At 36.3% G+C, this 17,412-nt stretch overlaps 3 protein-coding genes across 4 annotated transcripts; 2 read left to right on the top strand and 1 right to left on the bottom strand.

Moving 5' to 3' along the window:
• Window positions 1-1,842: 1,842 nt before the first annotated feature.
• Window positions 1,843-3,635, bottom strand: LOC140785777 (lecithin-cholesterol acyltransferase-like 1). Its single transcript, XM_073133774.1, has 2 exons — window positions 3,193-3,635; window positions 1,843-2,943 (listed from the first exon to the last, which is right to left on the bottom strand). The coding sequence occupies exons 1-2, from the start codon at window positions 3,573-3,575 to the stop codon at window positions 2,022-2,024; spliced, it is 1,305 nt and encodes a 434-aa protein (XP_072989875.1). The 5' UTR covers window positions 3,576-3,635; the 3' UTR covers window positions 1,843-2,021.
• Window positions 3,636-7,241: 3,606 nt separating this feature from the next.
• Window positions 7,242-12,406, top strand: LOC140785594 (serine carboxypeptidase-like 7). Of its 2 annotated transcripts, none has more exons than XM_073133505.1 (14): window positions 7,242-7,483; window positions 7,555-7,700; window positions 7,849-7,925; window positions 8,016-8,138; window positions 8,248-8,350; window positions 8,844-8,881; window positions 8,972-9,190; window positions 9,266-9,349; window positions 9,432-9,584; window positions 10,169-10,240; window positions 11,502-11,620; window positions 11,735-11,848; window positions 11,933-11,978; window positions 12,083-12,406. In XM_073133505.1, the coding sequence occupies exons 1-14, from the start codon at window positions 7,296-7,298 to the stop codon at window positions 12,164-12,166; spliced, it is 1,566 nt and encodes a 521-aa protein (XP_072989606.1). In that variant the 5' UTR covers window positions 7,242-7,295; the 3' UTR covers window positions 12,167-12,406. The 2 variants fall into 2 exon arrangements, with proteins under 2 accessions (XP_072989606.1, XP_072989607.1); XM_073133506.1 differs by having other exon boundaries at window positions 7,247-7,483; window positions 9,089-9,190.
• A 1,230-nt stretch (window positions 12,407-13,636) lies between these two features.
• On the top strand, window positions 13,637-17,183 carry LOC140786046 (serine carboxypeptidase-like 17). The gene is made up of 11 exons (XM_073134205.1): window positions 13,637-13,768; window positions 13,853-13,955; window positions 14,423-14,460; window positions 14,716-14,817; window positions 14,903-14,986; window positions 15,217-15,249; window positions 15,480-15,551; window positions 16,299-16,417; window positions 16,530-16,643; window positions 16,803-16,848; window positions 16,929-17,183. Exons 1-11 carry the CDS (start codon window positions 13,637-13,639, stop codon window positions 17,010-17,012), a joined length of 927 nt encoding a protein of 308 aa, XP_072990306.1. The 3' UTR covers window positions 17,013-17,183.
• Window positions 17,184-17,412: the final 229 nt, after the last annotated feature.

Raw genomic sequence — 17,412 nt, 5'->3', positions numbered from 1 at the left:
CCGTTTAAGGGACGGATGAGATAGAGGAGTAAAGGAAGGGAAAGGAGGAAGTGCCAGCTCAGCAGTTGGACTGACAACCTGGGGGAGGGGGTAGCTTTGACCGTACGCCTCGGGGGAGGGGGGGAGCTTATCCTTTTCTCTCCTTTGACCGCTTTGCACGGTGGCCCCCACGTTGCTTGCTGCGGGGGAGAGCCACTCGGCATTCGACACGTAGACATCCACCTTGGCCCTTCTGCGGAGATTCAAAAGATGAAATAGAAAAAGGGGTTTGATTCAGAAAGGAAGTGGTGGACAAAATGATTTATAATTTGTTGCAAGCCTAGTTGATATTATTCTGAAGCAATGAACTCAATCAAATAGGCGAGGTGACAAGATTAGATATTTTGGATTTCTTTCGAAACCAGGATGTAAACCTGAATAATAAATATAGTTTTAGCTTTAATCTTTTTGTGCCCCACTCGTAGAACATTAGATACAGTTAGGGATCGAGTAAATTTATGCCCAAGGGCAGCACCCATGTTAGGATGAGGGCGTCTATTCGACAACTGGGCATTTTTATTAGGTGTTGGCTTTCCCAGAATTATTGACATGTGATGGGCCAATATGGCAATACGCCTTTTGCGTGCCTCTTAATCCCATCTAAATAAATTGCTAGCCTAAGCCTCCAACTGATCTCAAAACTGCTCCATACTTTAATAATATTTATTATGACAAGTGGTTAAATACGCAATTATCCACTACAATATTGGTGCCTAATCACACTCTTCTGACGTCCGCGATTGCATGTAAGACGTCCTTTTCTCCTCCTTTCAAATTCCAAAGAAAGATGAAAAGGATCCCATACACTTTATGCACTAATCTGAGAATTTTTTTTAAAAAAAAATAATAATAATCCAAGTTGGTTGCTTTCCTTTGCTTGAATTATATAAAGACGTTGTTATTTTGATGACAATGACATAAGACGACGATAGTGCTTATTCTATGCCACGAAGCATTTTGTTTGTAAATTAAAGATGGGCTCAGGGCTCGTGAGGTCGCACGCGCTTGCAGCACTTTGTCTGACCGGTCAGAGCCCAAGCGGGGGAGCATTTCTTGATGTTGCCAACCAATTAGCTTTCATTTGTTCCTTTGACCGTGACATCATACGAAAATCACCATTATTAATTTATTATTAATTTATTATTTTTAATGTAAAAGTTAGTATACTGTGATGGAACGAAAGGAGGAGGGAGTGAAAAATAAAATAATTTAAAAAAGATTTTTTTTAAAAAAAAGGGGAGAGAGACTGAGGAGATACTTATTTTTGAATTAAGATGGCTCCCACACTTTGTCTTCAGACCAATTGTTTTTGTGGTTGGACACCTTGAAGGATATCAGCTAGCGTAATAAATAATTTTGATCCACATCTAGGTCCAACCCAATTGTTAATTAGATCCCTTGAGGGCCCAATCAAATATCGAACGCTAAAGAAAAGGATAGGAACATCAGCTTATCTTTACAGCTCGGATGCAATTCCTATGTGGTTCGATGTAAGCGGATCTGAAAAACATAAAACAATTGTATGATGTTTAAGGGAGTGATTTTGCTGATCAATATAAAACTTATAATTTTATGTAATACTTTTATTATTATTATTTTTTTAAAAAAAATCAATGGATTCGATCTACTTTATATTAGCAGATGTGACACAGTAAAATTAATATCCCTAAACCTACCCCCACAATTGGAAGATTATTGACTTTGCCATTGGAAAGAGGTGCCCTGCCATTTGCCAAGATTAATAGCATACTTGTGTAGACCACAGGTGCGTGCAGCTGTGGTTTGTGTTCGAATTGGGCCAAATTTCTAGAGTCATAATTTTCCAAATTCATTCGATATTAATTATCCATACAGTACGTGAGGGTGACACGTGTATCACGCACGCATTTAGATAAAGAAGGTTAGGCCCGTGGTCTACTATCGGCTCAAAGTTAACAGATCGAAATGGGCCACAAACAAAGTTGTTATTGTTTGAGTAGGCATTAGGAAGTCGTTGTCATGCCGATAGAAGCTGCTTCATAAACTTGTTTAATCACTTCCCTCAAGGCCAAATCATCAGTGAGGATGCCTTCATGGGAGATATTTGGAAGCTTGACCATCTTCAACTCCTGCTGCGGCAAATTAGACCACTCTTTCTCCAAAGCCAAGAGGCTAACCAAATTAACCAGTCCATCACCGTCGCCATAAATAACCTCCTCTGGACCCGCATCGAATCCACCTTCCCCGTATACCACCGTCTCGTGCGTTTGGATCCCAACCCCAACGACGCACGTAACCGGAATTCCAGGTGCAGCACCCAAGTACTCCCGAACCAAAGGAAGTATTCGAGACTCGTAAGGCCCAACTCCCTCACTAAACCCGATTCCTTTCAGGAAATCCGCAATGTTGGATGCGGAGTATTTCTTATCTTTTGTCATCACGAGTAATGTATCTTCTCCAAATACTTTGGGAGATGGCAGTAGCCAAAGGTTGCTCTCTAAGCTCCTGCTCTCTTCTCTAACTAGCAGGGGATCGAGAAAGGATAGCCCAAGTGGCGAGGTTCCAGATGCGAACACACGCATCTCGACGACGGTGCCTCCCCACGGCGCGGATAACGCGATGAAACGATGAATAAATTTGCGACGCCAGGATAAGGGGCTGCGGTTGAGCATTTGAAGCGCAAATAAGCCGCCCAAACTATGGGTCAGGATAATTACCGGCTTGTTTTCATTCCATTTGCTTGCTTTCTCGACGAGCTCTTTGAGGTCGTCAAGGAATTGAGAGCCTATTTTGGAGTTGTGGCCTTTAGCAGCTAGCCCATATCGGAAATCGTAAGGGGCACCGAAGAGGCTTTTGCCTTCTTCGTACCCGATTGCTTCCAACTGTTTCACCAATTTTTCCATGTACATAAACTTACTCGTCCTCCTGCATAAGTAATTATATGTAGAAGCAGAATATTAATTACTGTATTTATAATGCTGTTGTTAGGTGTTATGTATATTCACAATTTATAAGACATGGCTAAAATAATAGTCCAATCCAATTTGACAACTGGGACACTCCATCTAGTTGATATTGTGTTGACAGCTGGCTTGTTTAATGTTTCAATGAAGGCAAATACTTCTAACCATTTGTTATAAAAATAAATAAATCTAATTTGACAACTGAACTAACTTGTGATCCGGATCGCGATAGCGAAATCCTCGGGTGGAGCCAAAGAATGGGGCTCGGGTGACGACGCCGGGCGCGTTGGAGTAGTCGTCCAGGTCGGGGTCGTAGAAGATGGTCATCTGCTCAGCGAAGCAGGGCCGGGCGAATGGATCCTCCAAGAGATTCGTGTAGTTAATCCAGAGTCTAAACCAGCCTTTTCCCTTTGCGGCTTCGCAGTTTGGCGCGGTGGACACGTAATCGTCGGTGAGACGTGCCATGAGCTGGTTCCCTCCTTGGCCCGGGATCAGCACGAGGGGGTGGGGGTCAAACGGAGTGGGAAGAATGCATTGGATCGGCAGAGGAGAGAGCAGGTGGAAGAGAAGCGAGCACCAGAAGAAAGCTTTCATTGCTAGTAAATAGTAAGGTAGTGGGAGAAGAGAGCAGACACAGGACTTCCTTCTTGTTGGGAATCCATCATATCCATATATATTTTTGTTTATTTACTGAGCCGAGTCAGTGAATTCTATGACATGTGACGAACATGTCATACACAGTAAGCACGGGTTAATGGGACAACTTCCAGCCTCTCTGAATTTTTTTTCTTTGAGAAAGTCTTTAAAAAAAAAAAAAAAAAAAGAAGAGGGTGATCTGTGACGCCCCATCGAACGGTTAAGACCGTGACAGGTATCTATTTCAACGGCCCACAATTAGAGCCTGCAGAAGATCGCCTCCAACCCCGAGTGTACTACGCACAAAAATTTGCAGCATGCAATTGGTTCGTAAGTGCCTCGCAATTTGTCGCTAATAAAATGCTGCAAACCATGGTTACAGATGATCCGCTCTTTCTGACAGCGGAGTTTTAGCCCATGCGTTCCAAGGAAATTAAGGTGCACATCCACATCCGCATCCGGGACCAAACATCCGGGAGTTGTAGGATGGAATCCAATCATAAATAGTAATTATGGAGAAAAATTATTTAATAGATGATTGTTTAGTGGCTCGGCACAGGTAATGGTGGCACAACTTAGACCTGGTCACACACTTATGACACGAGCCTACAAAGCATATGCAGTGCACCTCGCAACCTAGTGGTTGCCAATTATCAAATATATCCCGTATCAACATGCTACTTTATCAACCAATATTTTAATTATAAATAACTATCATCAAAATATCAATAAAATACTAACAACCTTCTTAAAGTCTTATACAGTCCATGATATATTATCAATACCATCTCACTATGATATAAGGGTGGCAATCACGTCAGGTAAACTTCAACCTAACACGAACACGACCTAATTATTAAACGGATTGCATTTAATAGATATGAACATGACTTAATTATTAAATAAGTAGCATGACACGATCCGTTTAATAAACAGACCGTGTTAACACGACACAGTGACACAACTGTTTCAATAAATAGGTAAATGTTAACACGATATGATAACACAACCCATCTAAACCGTTTACCCGATATAAAATTTAAAATTTTATTAAAATTTCCTATATAGATAATATATTAAATAAATAAAATAATTTATTTTCAACTCAAAACTCATGTGATATAAAAATTACAATTCTAATGATTCACCGTGATACAAATTCATACGACAAAATTTAGAGTTTAGAACAAAGTTTCTAACTCTAAAGCCCAATTCTACAAATTGTATGAAACAAAATTTAGAACAAATCCATATAACAAGTTTTAGTTCCAACTCTCAAATCTAAATCCCATGATAATTAGAATAAAATTTAAAATTTATAATCTATTATAAATTACAAATAGTTTCAAATAAGTAAACAATAACATTAAGCCTCATGTTTTATCGTCCAAAAATCATAACCCTGTCAAAAAGAACAAAAGAGAAAGTAAAATATTAAGATAGAAGATATAGAGAAAGACAAAATTAAGATTCTCATATTTGAAAAATATCTATCACAAAATAAAGAATTCATAGTTTAAATATGAAACTCCTAAAATTCTAATAATAATTCACAGTTTTTAAAGTATATATTATAATTTACTTGTAATATTAGATTAAGTTATATATTTGAAACATTGATTGAGGAGTTTTTATTTATATAAACTGTCTCTAATTTGTTTATATATAAATTGTAATGGTAAAGTATGTAAATTCTACAGTGTAAAAAATAACGAAAGTTGTTAAAAATTAATTAAAATTATTATTATATTTACGAAAGTGACTAATTACAGATAATTTTTTCTATACAAGTCTCTCTGATCGCTTTTTTATTAATGCAGTAAGAGATTGATTAGAGATAGTTTAAATGAATAAAAGCTTTTTAATCAATATTTTAAAGAGATAACTTATTCTATATTACAAATAAATTATAATATCTATTTAAAAACTGTGAATTACTGTCAGAATTTTATACTTAAACTATAAATTTCGTACTTAAACTATAAATTATTCGTTCAATTACAGATAGATTTTGAATCTGAAGAAACTTCAGATATAAAAATTTTAGATTATAATGTTACAGATTTTATCTAATTAATTTTATAAGTTTTGGACATTAGATGATTATCTTTTGAAAAAAAAAATTTCAAAACTATGTCAAACTGAAATTTCACTATTTAATTAAGTAATTTTTACTTAAACTATGAATTTCTTATACTTAAACTACTAATTCTAATTTTACGTAGTTTTGAAAAAAATAATCTCTTATATATTTGATCATTTGATCATTGGAATTGACATAGAAATAAATAATAATCACATCGAGTTATATCTTTAGTTATTTAACTAATTATAATTATATTATAAATATCTCATATTAATTTCTTATTTTATTAATTAAAGAGTAATTTGAGACTTGTATAAAAAAAGAATTAAGAGATAAAAAATGAGTAGCAGCAGAAGAAGAAGATGATTAGACATGATCATTGGGTGGGCCGGGCCGGGTTTGGGCTAGGATTTTCGGGCCAACTGGGCTTAAGTATTTATTCACGGCCCGACCCACCAATTACTCGGCTCGAGCCAGGTTCAGGCCGGGCTAGAATAGTCTAGCCCGTTACCTCCCATAGACCCGTGCGAGATCGGGCTAGCCAATCAGCCGGGCCGGCCCGACCCACCAATCACTCTGTCCAACCCATATTTTAGATTTTTTTAGATTTTTTTTACTATTAGCTTTTTTTAAAAAAAATATTTATATTCCTCCATTTAAAAAAAATTAAAAAAATTAAAAATTTAATCGTGTGCTTAAAATAATGCAAAACGGTACAATACTAAAATATTTTTTACTATAGCAATACTAAATTATTGTAGCAGAATGGGTAAAGTACTGTAGCAGAACGGGCAAGCTTTCGGGCTGGGTCGGACGGGCAAAGGGCTGGCTCGTGCTGCCCATGGGTAGTTCGGGCTCAGGCTGGGTCGGGCCGATCACGAGCGAGCTGGGTCGTTTGATCAAGTCTAAAGATGATGATGATGAAAAAGAAGAAGATGAAAAAGAAGAATTAACGGGAGCATGTGAAGTAGAAGATGAGATGAGTACTAGGTCATTTTTCTCTCTCTTTTAGTGTCACATCAATATTTAATGAGACACTAAATAATAGAAAAAACAAAATTTGAAGAAAAATAAGAAAAAAGACTCAAGTGAAAAGAAAACAAAAAATAACGTTAACTCACCAAATCAAAAACTAAGTGAATTTTTGATGCAAATAATCCTAACATTATATGTATTTTGTAATATTCTAATTATCAATGTCAATAATTTAATTTTTAGTATTCTATGAAAACAAATACATTTTAAAAAGTATTAACCTAAATACTTCAACATAAATATTTACATTAAACATTCTTAATAATATAATATAATATTTAATCGAATACAATAAAAATATATATTATAAAACATCTTAGTATTTAAAATACTTTTATATTCATCACTCATTCAAGAATTGGTGAAAAAGGTCAGCCATTCATCATCGGTCAGCCATACTTTTTATGTACATCAATCACCCATCCGGACATGCATCATCGTTCAGCCATTCATTAATTAAGCGGCACTCGGTGGTAAGTAGCAACGAACTTCTGCCCTCTGTATTATTAAAAGGGTGAAAAAGGTAGTTTCCAGAAAGCCTTCGATTCCATTGGAGTATGCATCTTCTTCTTCTTCTTCCTCTTCCTCTTCCTCTCCCTAAAGCTAAACCACCATGGCTTCCTACTACACTAGTAATTGCGCTTTTCCTTTGCTTCTACGATCTCGGCACTACTGTTGTTTCCGCGTCGGTCGTCACCCATCTCCCTGGATTCCATGGCCGCCTCCCATTTCATTTGGAAACTGGGTGAGCTCTCTGAGTACTTCGCCCATAAACTTCTTGTTCCTAATATTGATCATGCATACATATAAATATAGGTACGTGAGTGTGGACGATGTGATGGGTGTGGAGTTGTTCTACTACCTGATAGAGTCGGAGAGGAGGCCAAGCGAAGACCCCGTCCTCCTCTGGCTCACCGGTGGCCCCGGATGCTCTGCATTTAGTGGTCTGGCTTTCGAAATAGGTTATCGCGCTAGCTTATGCCATTGTTATATAATTCCAAACCTGCATGCTTCTCAAATTGAATATTAATTCTTCCGATCGATGTACTACAAAGTACCAACAAAATTATAAAAAATATATTGGAAAGTTGATTCTTTTTTCATACTTAGGTCCTCTGAAGTTTGTGAGAGCCAAATACAATGGGAGCGTACCAAATTTGGTATATTTCCCACATTCTTGGACCAAGGTGTGCTGTTGATCCTCAGTCGCTTCCTCTTGCTTTGGTTTTATATAATCTTATGTCTTAAACTAATGATCTGATGCTCGTTCCCTTCAGATAGCAAACATTATATTCCTGGATTCGCCTGTTGGTACTGGCTTCTCATTCTCAGCATCTCCCGAAGGTTATGACGTCGGGGATATATCTTCTTCTATGCATGTCTATCATTTTATCATAAAAGTAGGTGCACATTCCAATTTGTCTACATCCCAATGAGTGAGAATTTTACAGCTCGATCACTATCTCTTTTATTATTATTATTTATTATTTTATTCAATTCGTATTCTAGTGGTTCATTGATCACCCTCAGTTCCTCTCCAATCCTTTCTACGTTGCCGGTGATTCATACGCTGGGAAGGTCATTCCGGTCATTACACAAATAATTTCACAAGGTATCTTTAGCACCTCTGTTTATGTCAACAGTGTAACTAGAATATTTTACCTTTTCATACTAGCAAAATTTTATAGATTTGATACATCATTACCGAGCACATTTCTCAGTAATTTACTAGTGTTGATACCTCATGCTTTCGGACATAATGTCTTGTGAATCAAGTCGTTAGCTTGTCCTTCTAAGCTTCCTTTGTAAATAACTTTACTTTCATAAGGCAAAATTTAGAATGGAAATTTATTAAAGCATTAACGAGGACAACACAAGGCATATATGGAAGATCTTTATTGTTTCTAAACATTAGGAGATCAAAACGGAGGCCCAATTGCCAACAAATCACAACAAGCTTGGGATTTGACTCATTTAAATTCCTAATAATGGTATCCAGTAATGCATCGCTTGATTCCTACTTGCGAAATTTAGCTTTCAAAGTAGGGAAACATCCAATCTTTGAAGAGTATGCTAATGGTTTTCTCTTTGTACTCCCTGTCCAGGTATTGAATATGGGAAACAACCCATTCTTAATCTCAAGGTAAGCTTTAGCCTGCTAGGTTTGGGTAAGAAGTTGAGTAAACGTCTGTATTCACCGTATTGTGATGTGGAGTAATTGAGTAAATGATAGGTTGGTTTATCTGTGTGCACCGCACCCAAATTGCCTGAATACATATGGGCAATTTTCTTCCTCACAGTAGAAAAAATGTATTTTCTGTTTGGAGCAATGATCCGTGCCTGCTTTCAGGGTTATCTGGTTGGCAACCCTGTAACAGGTGAAAAGATTGACAAGAATTTTAGAGTCCCATATGCTCATGGTGTTGGAATCATATCGGATCAAATATATGAGGTGATCATACCATTCTCATCAGCAGCTACTTTATGTTGAAAAAAGTACTGTAACAAATCCTTTCTTATTTTGTAGTTGGCGCAGAAACATTGTGAAGGAGAAGATTATGAAGAACCTCGTAGTGCACCTTGTGCTGAGGTGCTAGATATTGTTAAAAAGGTTAGGACATCGTTTTTCATTCACCAAACTCCCTGTTATGTCAAAGTTATGGTATCAAACTATTAATTTCACTCTCTTGTAGCATGCTTCAAAAGTTGCGCTGGCTTCTATTTTGGAACCTGTATGTCCCGAGGACACGCCTAAACCAAAAGATGCAGCAGAAAGAAGGTCCTTAAAGGCGGACTACAAACATTTGCTTCAACCGTCAGAGACTCCTCCTCCCTTTAAATGTAGAGTAAGTGGATCTCTTCAGGCCAACCTTCTTTTGTTTGGTTTCGATTTTGGACTGTGCTTTACATGCACACTTGTCTTAGACTAGCAAGTATTTTTCAGTTGGAAATTAACAATGCCACCTGAATACGAGTTTCCACAGCAGTTAATCATAAGCAGATAAGCATTTTTCTTAGGGGCTACTTCTTTTATTGTTACAAATTATATATTTGATACCATGTAATGCTAGCCACACCAAACAAGTCTTGTGCATGCAACTCAATGATTCAATAGGTGATTATTACTATTATTATTTACATCTCTAAAACGCTTCCGGGCACCTTGAAGTTATATGCAGTGTCATCTTGGCAAGATATTTTTATGACTAAACTATAGATTTCTTTCAATCAAACTATAGCCAAGTGGACAAACACATTGGCTTTTAAGTATCTAGTTGTTTTTATAACATAGAATATTCTCAAATTTGTAAGATTCGATCGCACATTTATTGATCTTCAACATACCTTACAGATATATATATATATATATATATATATAGTTTTCTTTATTATCTAATACTCCACTAATGCTTGCTATATTTAATTGCAGAGTTATGTATATTGGCTATCCTATTACTGGGCAAACAACAATTCTACACAAGAGGCTCTCCACGTAAAGAAGGTAAAACTCTACCCTTTTGACATATAATAAAACAGAACAGAATAAGGTAACAATGAAGCATAAATAACAAATATGGGTGGGTTATAAATCGATCCAAGTTCTTGTACATGCTCCTTGGAATCGGAATACCTAGCTAGAAGGTTTGGCCTATCCGGAAAGAGTGCTTTTATAGCAAATCATTCTCAAGAGGTGCTTCAGATGTGTCAGAAAGGTCAGACAGTTTTAGACTAGAGGATTTAGAGAAAACTAATTTTTAAGGACAAAGATGTGAAGTACAATCGTTTGGACGCCATCTTTGAAGGTTCTGTAATGAGGTTCGTGCTCATTGCACGTGGATAATGTTGAAAGTGGCTTTTATTGTAGTTAGATCCAAATTACTGTAACTAGTCTCTAGTTAGACACGATCAAATGGCCCCGCGTGACCCCGAACTACCCATAGATGTTGAAAGTAGATTTTATTGCATTTAGATTCAAAATACTGTGACTAGTCTCTCATTAGAACTGATCAAATAGCCTGGCCCGGCCCCAAACTACCTATGGCCGACATAGGCCAGCCCTTTGCATGCCCGACCTGGCTCGGGAGCCCTCCTATTTGGCCCGCAATTAGGCCTGCTCGTTCTGCTACCGTTTTATATTTTTTTTGCACACCTTTAAATTTTTTTAATATATTATTATTTTTTAAAATAGAGGAACATAAATATTTTTATTAAAATATGCTAATGGTAAAGATATTTTTAAAAATAGCTAAAAAGTGGGTCGGGCCGGCCCAGCTAGCTCGATCTCTCACGGGCCGATAGCGATAATTGGATAGATTATTCTAGCTCGGCTAAAACCCAGTTCTGTTTGAGTGATTGATGGATCGGATTGTGAACTAATACTTAAGCTCGATTAGCTTGAAAAGTCCAACCTGAGTTCGTAGGTTGAACCCGGCTGGGCCGATGATCACATCTATAGCAATGCCTTACTTTGATAACTAGCTCTTAATCCATTTTTAAGGAATGATATATATATATATATATATATATATATATATATATTATTGGTCCCACAACTACTGGTTATTTCTATTTAATCCCTAATTTTTTTGTGACGTACTATCCTGTCCTCTTATCTTTCATATATTCACATGCGAGAGGTACTTTTAAAGGTACAGTGTACTTTCTAGTGGTTAAATTAAATATTTTTGTGTATACTTTTTATGAACTATAGTACTGTGATATTATTGGAGACCCAACTTTTAACGACGGACACTTGAAAACAGGGAACGGTGGAAGAGTGGCAGAGGTGCAACAGAGACATATCTTATACACAAGACCTACCAAGTAGCATTAAGTATCACTATAACCTTACTAGCAGAGGCTACCGTGCTCTTGTGTACAGGTAAATCCACAAAACCATACTTTTTATCAGATAGCTGTAATCTTTCACATTACTATGTGAAATACTTTCTGCTTAATTCTGATAACATTTCATGTCATCTTCGATTCCACGCAGCGGAGACCATGACTTAGGCGTTCCATTTCTGGGAACAGAAGCGTGGATAAGATACCTCAACTTTCCCATTGTGGATGACTGGAGATCTTGGAATTTCGGAGACCAGAGTGCTGGGTAAGAAGCTTTCTCTATTCAGTATACATGTTGCATTTCTTTTCATGACTAATTTGTTTTGCTCTTCTTTTTATTTTTCCATAGGTTTACTATTACGTATTCAAACAATATGACATTTGCAACCGTAAAGGTGAAGATACTTCAGTAACTATGCCTGTTGTATAATGTATATAGAAACTAATAACTATGAAAAGTGCTGTCATTGATGCAGAGTTTTTGGTTCTATATATGCAGGGGGCGGGTCACACAGCTCCAGAGTACCGTCCTAAAGAGTGTCTGGCTATGGTTCATAGATGGCTATCTCATAAGCCCTTGTGATCTTCAATGTTTATCATATATAATTCTCATGTTCTATGGCAATACTAACCAACCTTGCCAGTTTGGATGAGCGCACTATCATAATTATGATCTTAATATAGATCCAGTTAAAAGGGTCTGAAACCATCAGGCTTGGAGTATATATATATATACTTAAGAGTGTATGCAGTTAATTATTGGATATGCTTGATGTACGTGGAAAACATTTTGCATTGTCCTCAACTACTCAAATTCCTCCAATTAGTTGCTCCATATGAATCAGTAGACAAGACATGTTAGGAAAAAAAAACTCCCGTAAATATATACTCTTATACCAATTGAAAAATATAAGAAACATTCTAAAAGATGAGATCTATTGCACGTTATCAATAATAATATGTGAAAAATAAAGCGTAAAAAAAATAATCACAAACACAAAAAAATTTACGTGGAAAAATTTAAAATCGAGTAAAAAATTACGGATCTAAACTCGGATTGAAATAAATTATTAAAACTTGTAGCAGTTAAGAAAAAACTTACAGATCATTCATCGATCCCCACAACTTAATCTGTACCATCTTTGCTCGCTAGACATCTCGACACACTGATTCTCATAATAGGTTGTCAAATATAAATGACCCTCAAGGTTGATCTTTCCATTTTAGTAACTTGAGACGTAGTTTTTTCATATCAAATGTAGATGCATTGAGATGAGAACGATTCAGTACGCGATCTAATTATGTATGAATATGATGACTTGAAGTATAAACATGCTGTGAACGGTCAAATATGAACTTTTGTATGTGTGTGAACACCTGCAGATTACGTTTGAACAAACAAAACAAATTCTTTGTATGTGCGGATGCGGTGTGAATGCCTGCAGGGTGCGTTCGAACGCAGCCCGAGTGCGTTCAAACGCTCTGTTCAAACGACAGACTAAACAGTTGAATATAAAGTATATGTTCCTGTAATTTTAGGTAAATCATTGTACTTATTCAATTATTATGACAATATTTAAGTACTATAATAACATATTTAAAATCGTTTCGAATACTTTAACTTCTAAATTAATCTTCCACTTCAATATTTTTTATTAAATATTTTATAACTTATCATAACTTATGCATATACTCATATATAAGATCTAAATACATTACATAAATATAAATTATATTTTAAAATATACTTACCAATTATATAATTACAAATAAACTTAACACATATTTAGCTTCAATGACTGCGATTGCAGGCCCGGGATGCGTCCTTCCATCTTTCTCCAGTTATTTTGTCTTCACCTTTGGAATAAAAAGTGCACGGTAAAAATAAACCTTAAAATCATTGCATACCTAAATGAATACAAATAGAAATCGAATATGAATGGGATATTAATGAATACAAGTTAAATCTTAAACAAATGAAATCTAATATGAATAAAATCTTAATTAGACATGAATATAAATTAGATGAGGAAGTCGCCTTTTTAGAAACGGTATGCCCCGAAGTTGGTACTGGATTCGCCTGGATTCGCCTGTTGGTACTGGATTCTCATTCTCAGCATCCCCCGAAGGTTATTATGTTGGAGACCTATCTTCTTCCATGCAAGTCCACTCTTTTATCATAAAGGTGGGTGCATATTTCAATTTTTGTCAAACTCCTAAATGAGAAATTTTTGCGGCTCACTAATTCTTCTCCTAACTCGTATTGTAGTGGTTCATTGATCACCCTCAGTTCCTCTCTAATCCTTTCTATGTTAGTGGTGATTCATATGCTGGGAAGTTAGTTCCGTTGATCGCACAAATAATATCAGAAGGTAGGTCTGTTTAAAACCTCTGTTTATGTCAATAGTGTAAGGAAAAAAGATTGACTTCCATAGCAGCGAAAAGCTTTTTGCCTACAGATCCGATACATTGTAACGACGTACATATTTCAATCATTTTTTGATACATCATGCTTCAAGATACTATGTCGTTTTTTCTCAAATGAAAGGAAAAATAAACTAAATACATGTAATGTCTTCGGAGTCAAGTTGTTGTCTTGTTGATATGTCCTGCTATGATTTTGGATATGTATTAAGTAAATATTACAACAGAGAAACTTGCACTTCCTTTGTAGAAAACTTTGCCAAACACATGGATATACACAAATTTCAATATACTTGCTTTTGCTTATTTCTCTGTCACTCACTTGTTATAAAGCATATTCTTATTATCTGGAAAATTGAATACTCTCTCTTTTCATAGTTGTTCCTAACGAATTTCTAATTGTACTTCCATCCAGGTACCAACTACGGGAAACATCTGGTTCTTAATCTCAAGGTAACTGTTATTATAAATTGTTTTGTTGTGTGTTGCACGCACACCCAGTTGCCTATATACTAGACTTCTGTTTAGATTTACGTAAGATAGACACATTAAGGGCGTCTTTGGTTTGCTGGCTTGCTGCCGATGTTGAGGTTCTTGTATGGTCTGATTTTCTTCATGGTCGCAAGAATTTTATTCTCCTCAGAGGAGAGGAAGGAGATGCACTTTCTCTTTCAAGGAATAATAATCTGTTGGTTTGACTGCTTTCAGGGTTATCTGATTGGCAACCCTGCAACAGGTGAAAAGATCGATAAGATTTCTAGAGTCCCATATGCTCATGGTGTCGGAATCATATCAGATCAAATATATGAGGTGATTCAATTCTCACCAGACAATTGATTTTTTAAGAGTTAAGACAAATTTTTGTAGCACATCGATATCTTTCTGTATTTTGCAGTTCGTGCAGAGGCATTGTGCAGGGGAAGACTATGAACATCCTCGTAATGTACTTTGTGCTACGATGCTAGATACTGTTGATGAGGTTAGGAAACTGTTAGTCACCAAACCTCTACTATGTTAAGGATTATACTATCAGCAAATAACATGTAATAGAGTTAAACCTCGTTTGGTTGGTTGGTGTATAAGCGAAAGTATTATTTATTTATAAATAAAAAATGTGCATAAATGTGGTCAATATACACTTATTCATATTAAAAACGTATACACTTACTATTATTTTTTTGTCTTCTGTATCTTATTTCAAATGTTCAGATAAGTCACATTTTGGAACCTAAATGCCCTACAGCATCTCCTAAACCGAAAAGTAAGGTCGAAAAGATGTACGTAGGCATGGGGTATAGAGAATTGCTCGGACCACCGGAGCCTCCATCTTTCAAATGTAGAGTAAGTCAAATCTTTCTCTCATCCCTTTGTCTTCTGCAGCTCTTCTCATTTTCATGCATCATTGTTTTAGCTATTTGCAGACTTTTCCTTATTCTCTGTAACGCTATTAATGGTTGTTATTTTACTTGCAGAGTTATGTTCATTTGCTAAGCTATTGGTGGGCAAACAGCAAGTCCACACAAGAGGCTCTCCATGTTAACAAGGTAAACTCTACCTTTTTGAGATATACCAAGAATGCAATAGATTGAGGAAGGAAAAAGGAGAATAAGGCAATAATGTACTAGAAATAACAATTAGTGGGTTAGTTAAAAATAGTACCAAAGTTTCATGTACAAGCGCCTTGGAATCAGCATATCTAGCTAGAAGGTTGGTTGGCACCATCTGGAAAGAGCTCTTTTATAGCAATTAGTGAAAACACTTCTCATTGATATGCTCAAGAGGGGTCCTAAATGTGTTTAAAAGAAGGCCAGACAAATTTAGATCACAAGGATATAAGGAACACTTATTTCTGAGGATAAAGATTTGAGGTGTATAGAAGCTATCGTATAAAGGTTTGGGCTTATTACATGTAGAAAATATTTAAACTGACTCTTTGTCTTTAGACTCCTTGGAATGTCATGATGAACATGGAGAGAAAGATTGAGGAAGAAATTGGGAGGAAGAAGATGCTAAGTTCAAAAGAATTAGCTCTCTAATTGAATTAGGTCTATGAGATATTTTGTTTTATATTAGGCCTATGTTCTCTCCCACTCATTTGAACTGACTGGCCATTGGCGGAAGATTTTAACTTTATAGTAGGAAAGTGAACATTTGACGTATTAGTCAAAGTTAATGTCCTGCTTTGTGAACCAGCTTTGTCTATGAATAAGTAAAATGAATGGATATAAGACTTGTCGTACTGTCTGATTTTGTTGGTGACAAAACCCTTAACAGCAGAGACTGAAAAGCAGGGAACTGTGAGGGAGTGGCAGAGGTGCAACGATGACTTACCGTATACAAAAGACCGTAGTAGTAGCATTAAACATCACTTAAACCTTACCAGCAGAGGCTACCGTGCTCTTGTATACAGGTAAATCCACAACCGGGCTTGGTATTGTATAGCTGTAATCACATTGTTGTGTGGAGTATCTTTTTTTTCCTTTATCCCGATATGGCTTCATGTATTCTTTTCTTCTTCGCAGTGGAGACCATGACTTAGTTGTACCGTTTCTGGGAACACAAGAATGGGTAAGATCCCTCAACTTCTCAATCGTGAGTGATTGGAGATCTTGGAATTTTGGAGGCCAAAGTGCTGGGTAGGCTTCCTCTGATGCAATCTATTATATATATATATATATATATATATATATATATATATATATATATGTGTGTGTGTGTGTGTGTGTGCAGCATTGCTCTTCCTGATATTTTCATGTAAACTTATCCAATTTGTTCTTCTCCTTTGTTTCATATAGGTTTACTATAACATATTCCAACAATATGACATTCGCCACTGTGAAGGTAGAGATGCTTTGCTTCTTTTGCCTGTTTGTTTGTAGAATAGCGTCTCTGATGCAAAGTTTTTGGTTCTATATATGTAGGGAGCGGGTCACACAGCTCCAGAGTACCGTCCTAAGGAGTGTTTGGCTATGATTCGTAGATGGTTATCTATTAAGCCTTTGTGATCGATCTTCTCGTCTCACGAGAACGTATTTGTCACCATTGTCATGTTCTACTGCAATATAACTGGGTGCCGTTCTATCAAGCCTTTGGCTAGCAATGAATGTGAAGAATCTTTTGAACCGGATAAAGGCTGTGTATAAATAAAATACACAAACGCACATATCTTTTTCTTATTGATTGAATTGCATACCATCTTTTTTTTCTTTTTTTTGGATATAAATTGAATTGCATATCTGAACGGGTTAACATAACATGTTCAGTCTTGAAGAAATGAACAAATAGAGGTGATAATGGTTTACAAATATCATTTCCAAACATGGAGAAATATCGACAACGTTACCACGAGGACTCCTCCCTTTCGCAGTGACAGTCACAAAAGATAATATATAGTCTGGAGAGTTT

Source organism: Typha latifolia, chromosome 4 (genome assembly GCF_019914945.1).
Source record: "Typha latifolia isolate L0001 chromosome 4, TyphaL0001v2, whole genome shotgun sequence".
NCBI lineage: Eukaryota > Viridiplantae > Streptophyta > Magnoliopsida > Poales > Typhaceae > Typha > Typha latifolia.
Note: the sequence above shows the minus strand (reverse complement) of the source record. Positions and strands in the feature narration are given on the sequence as shown.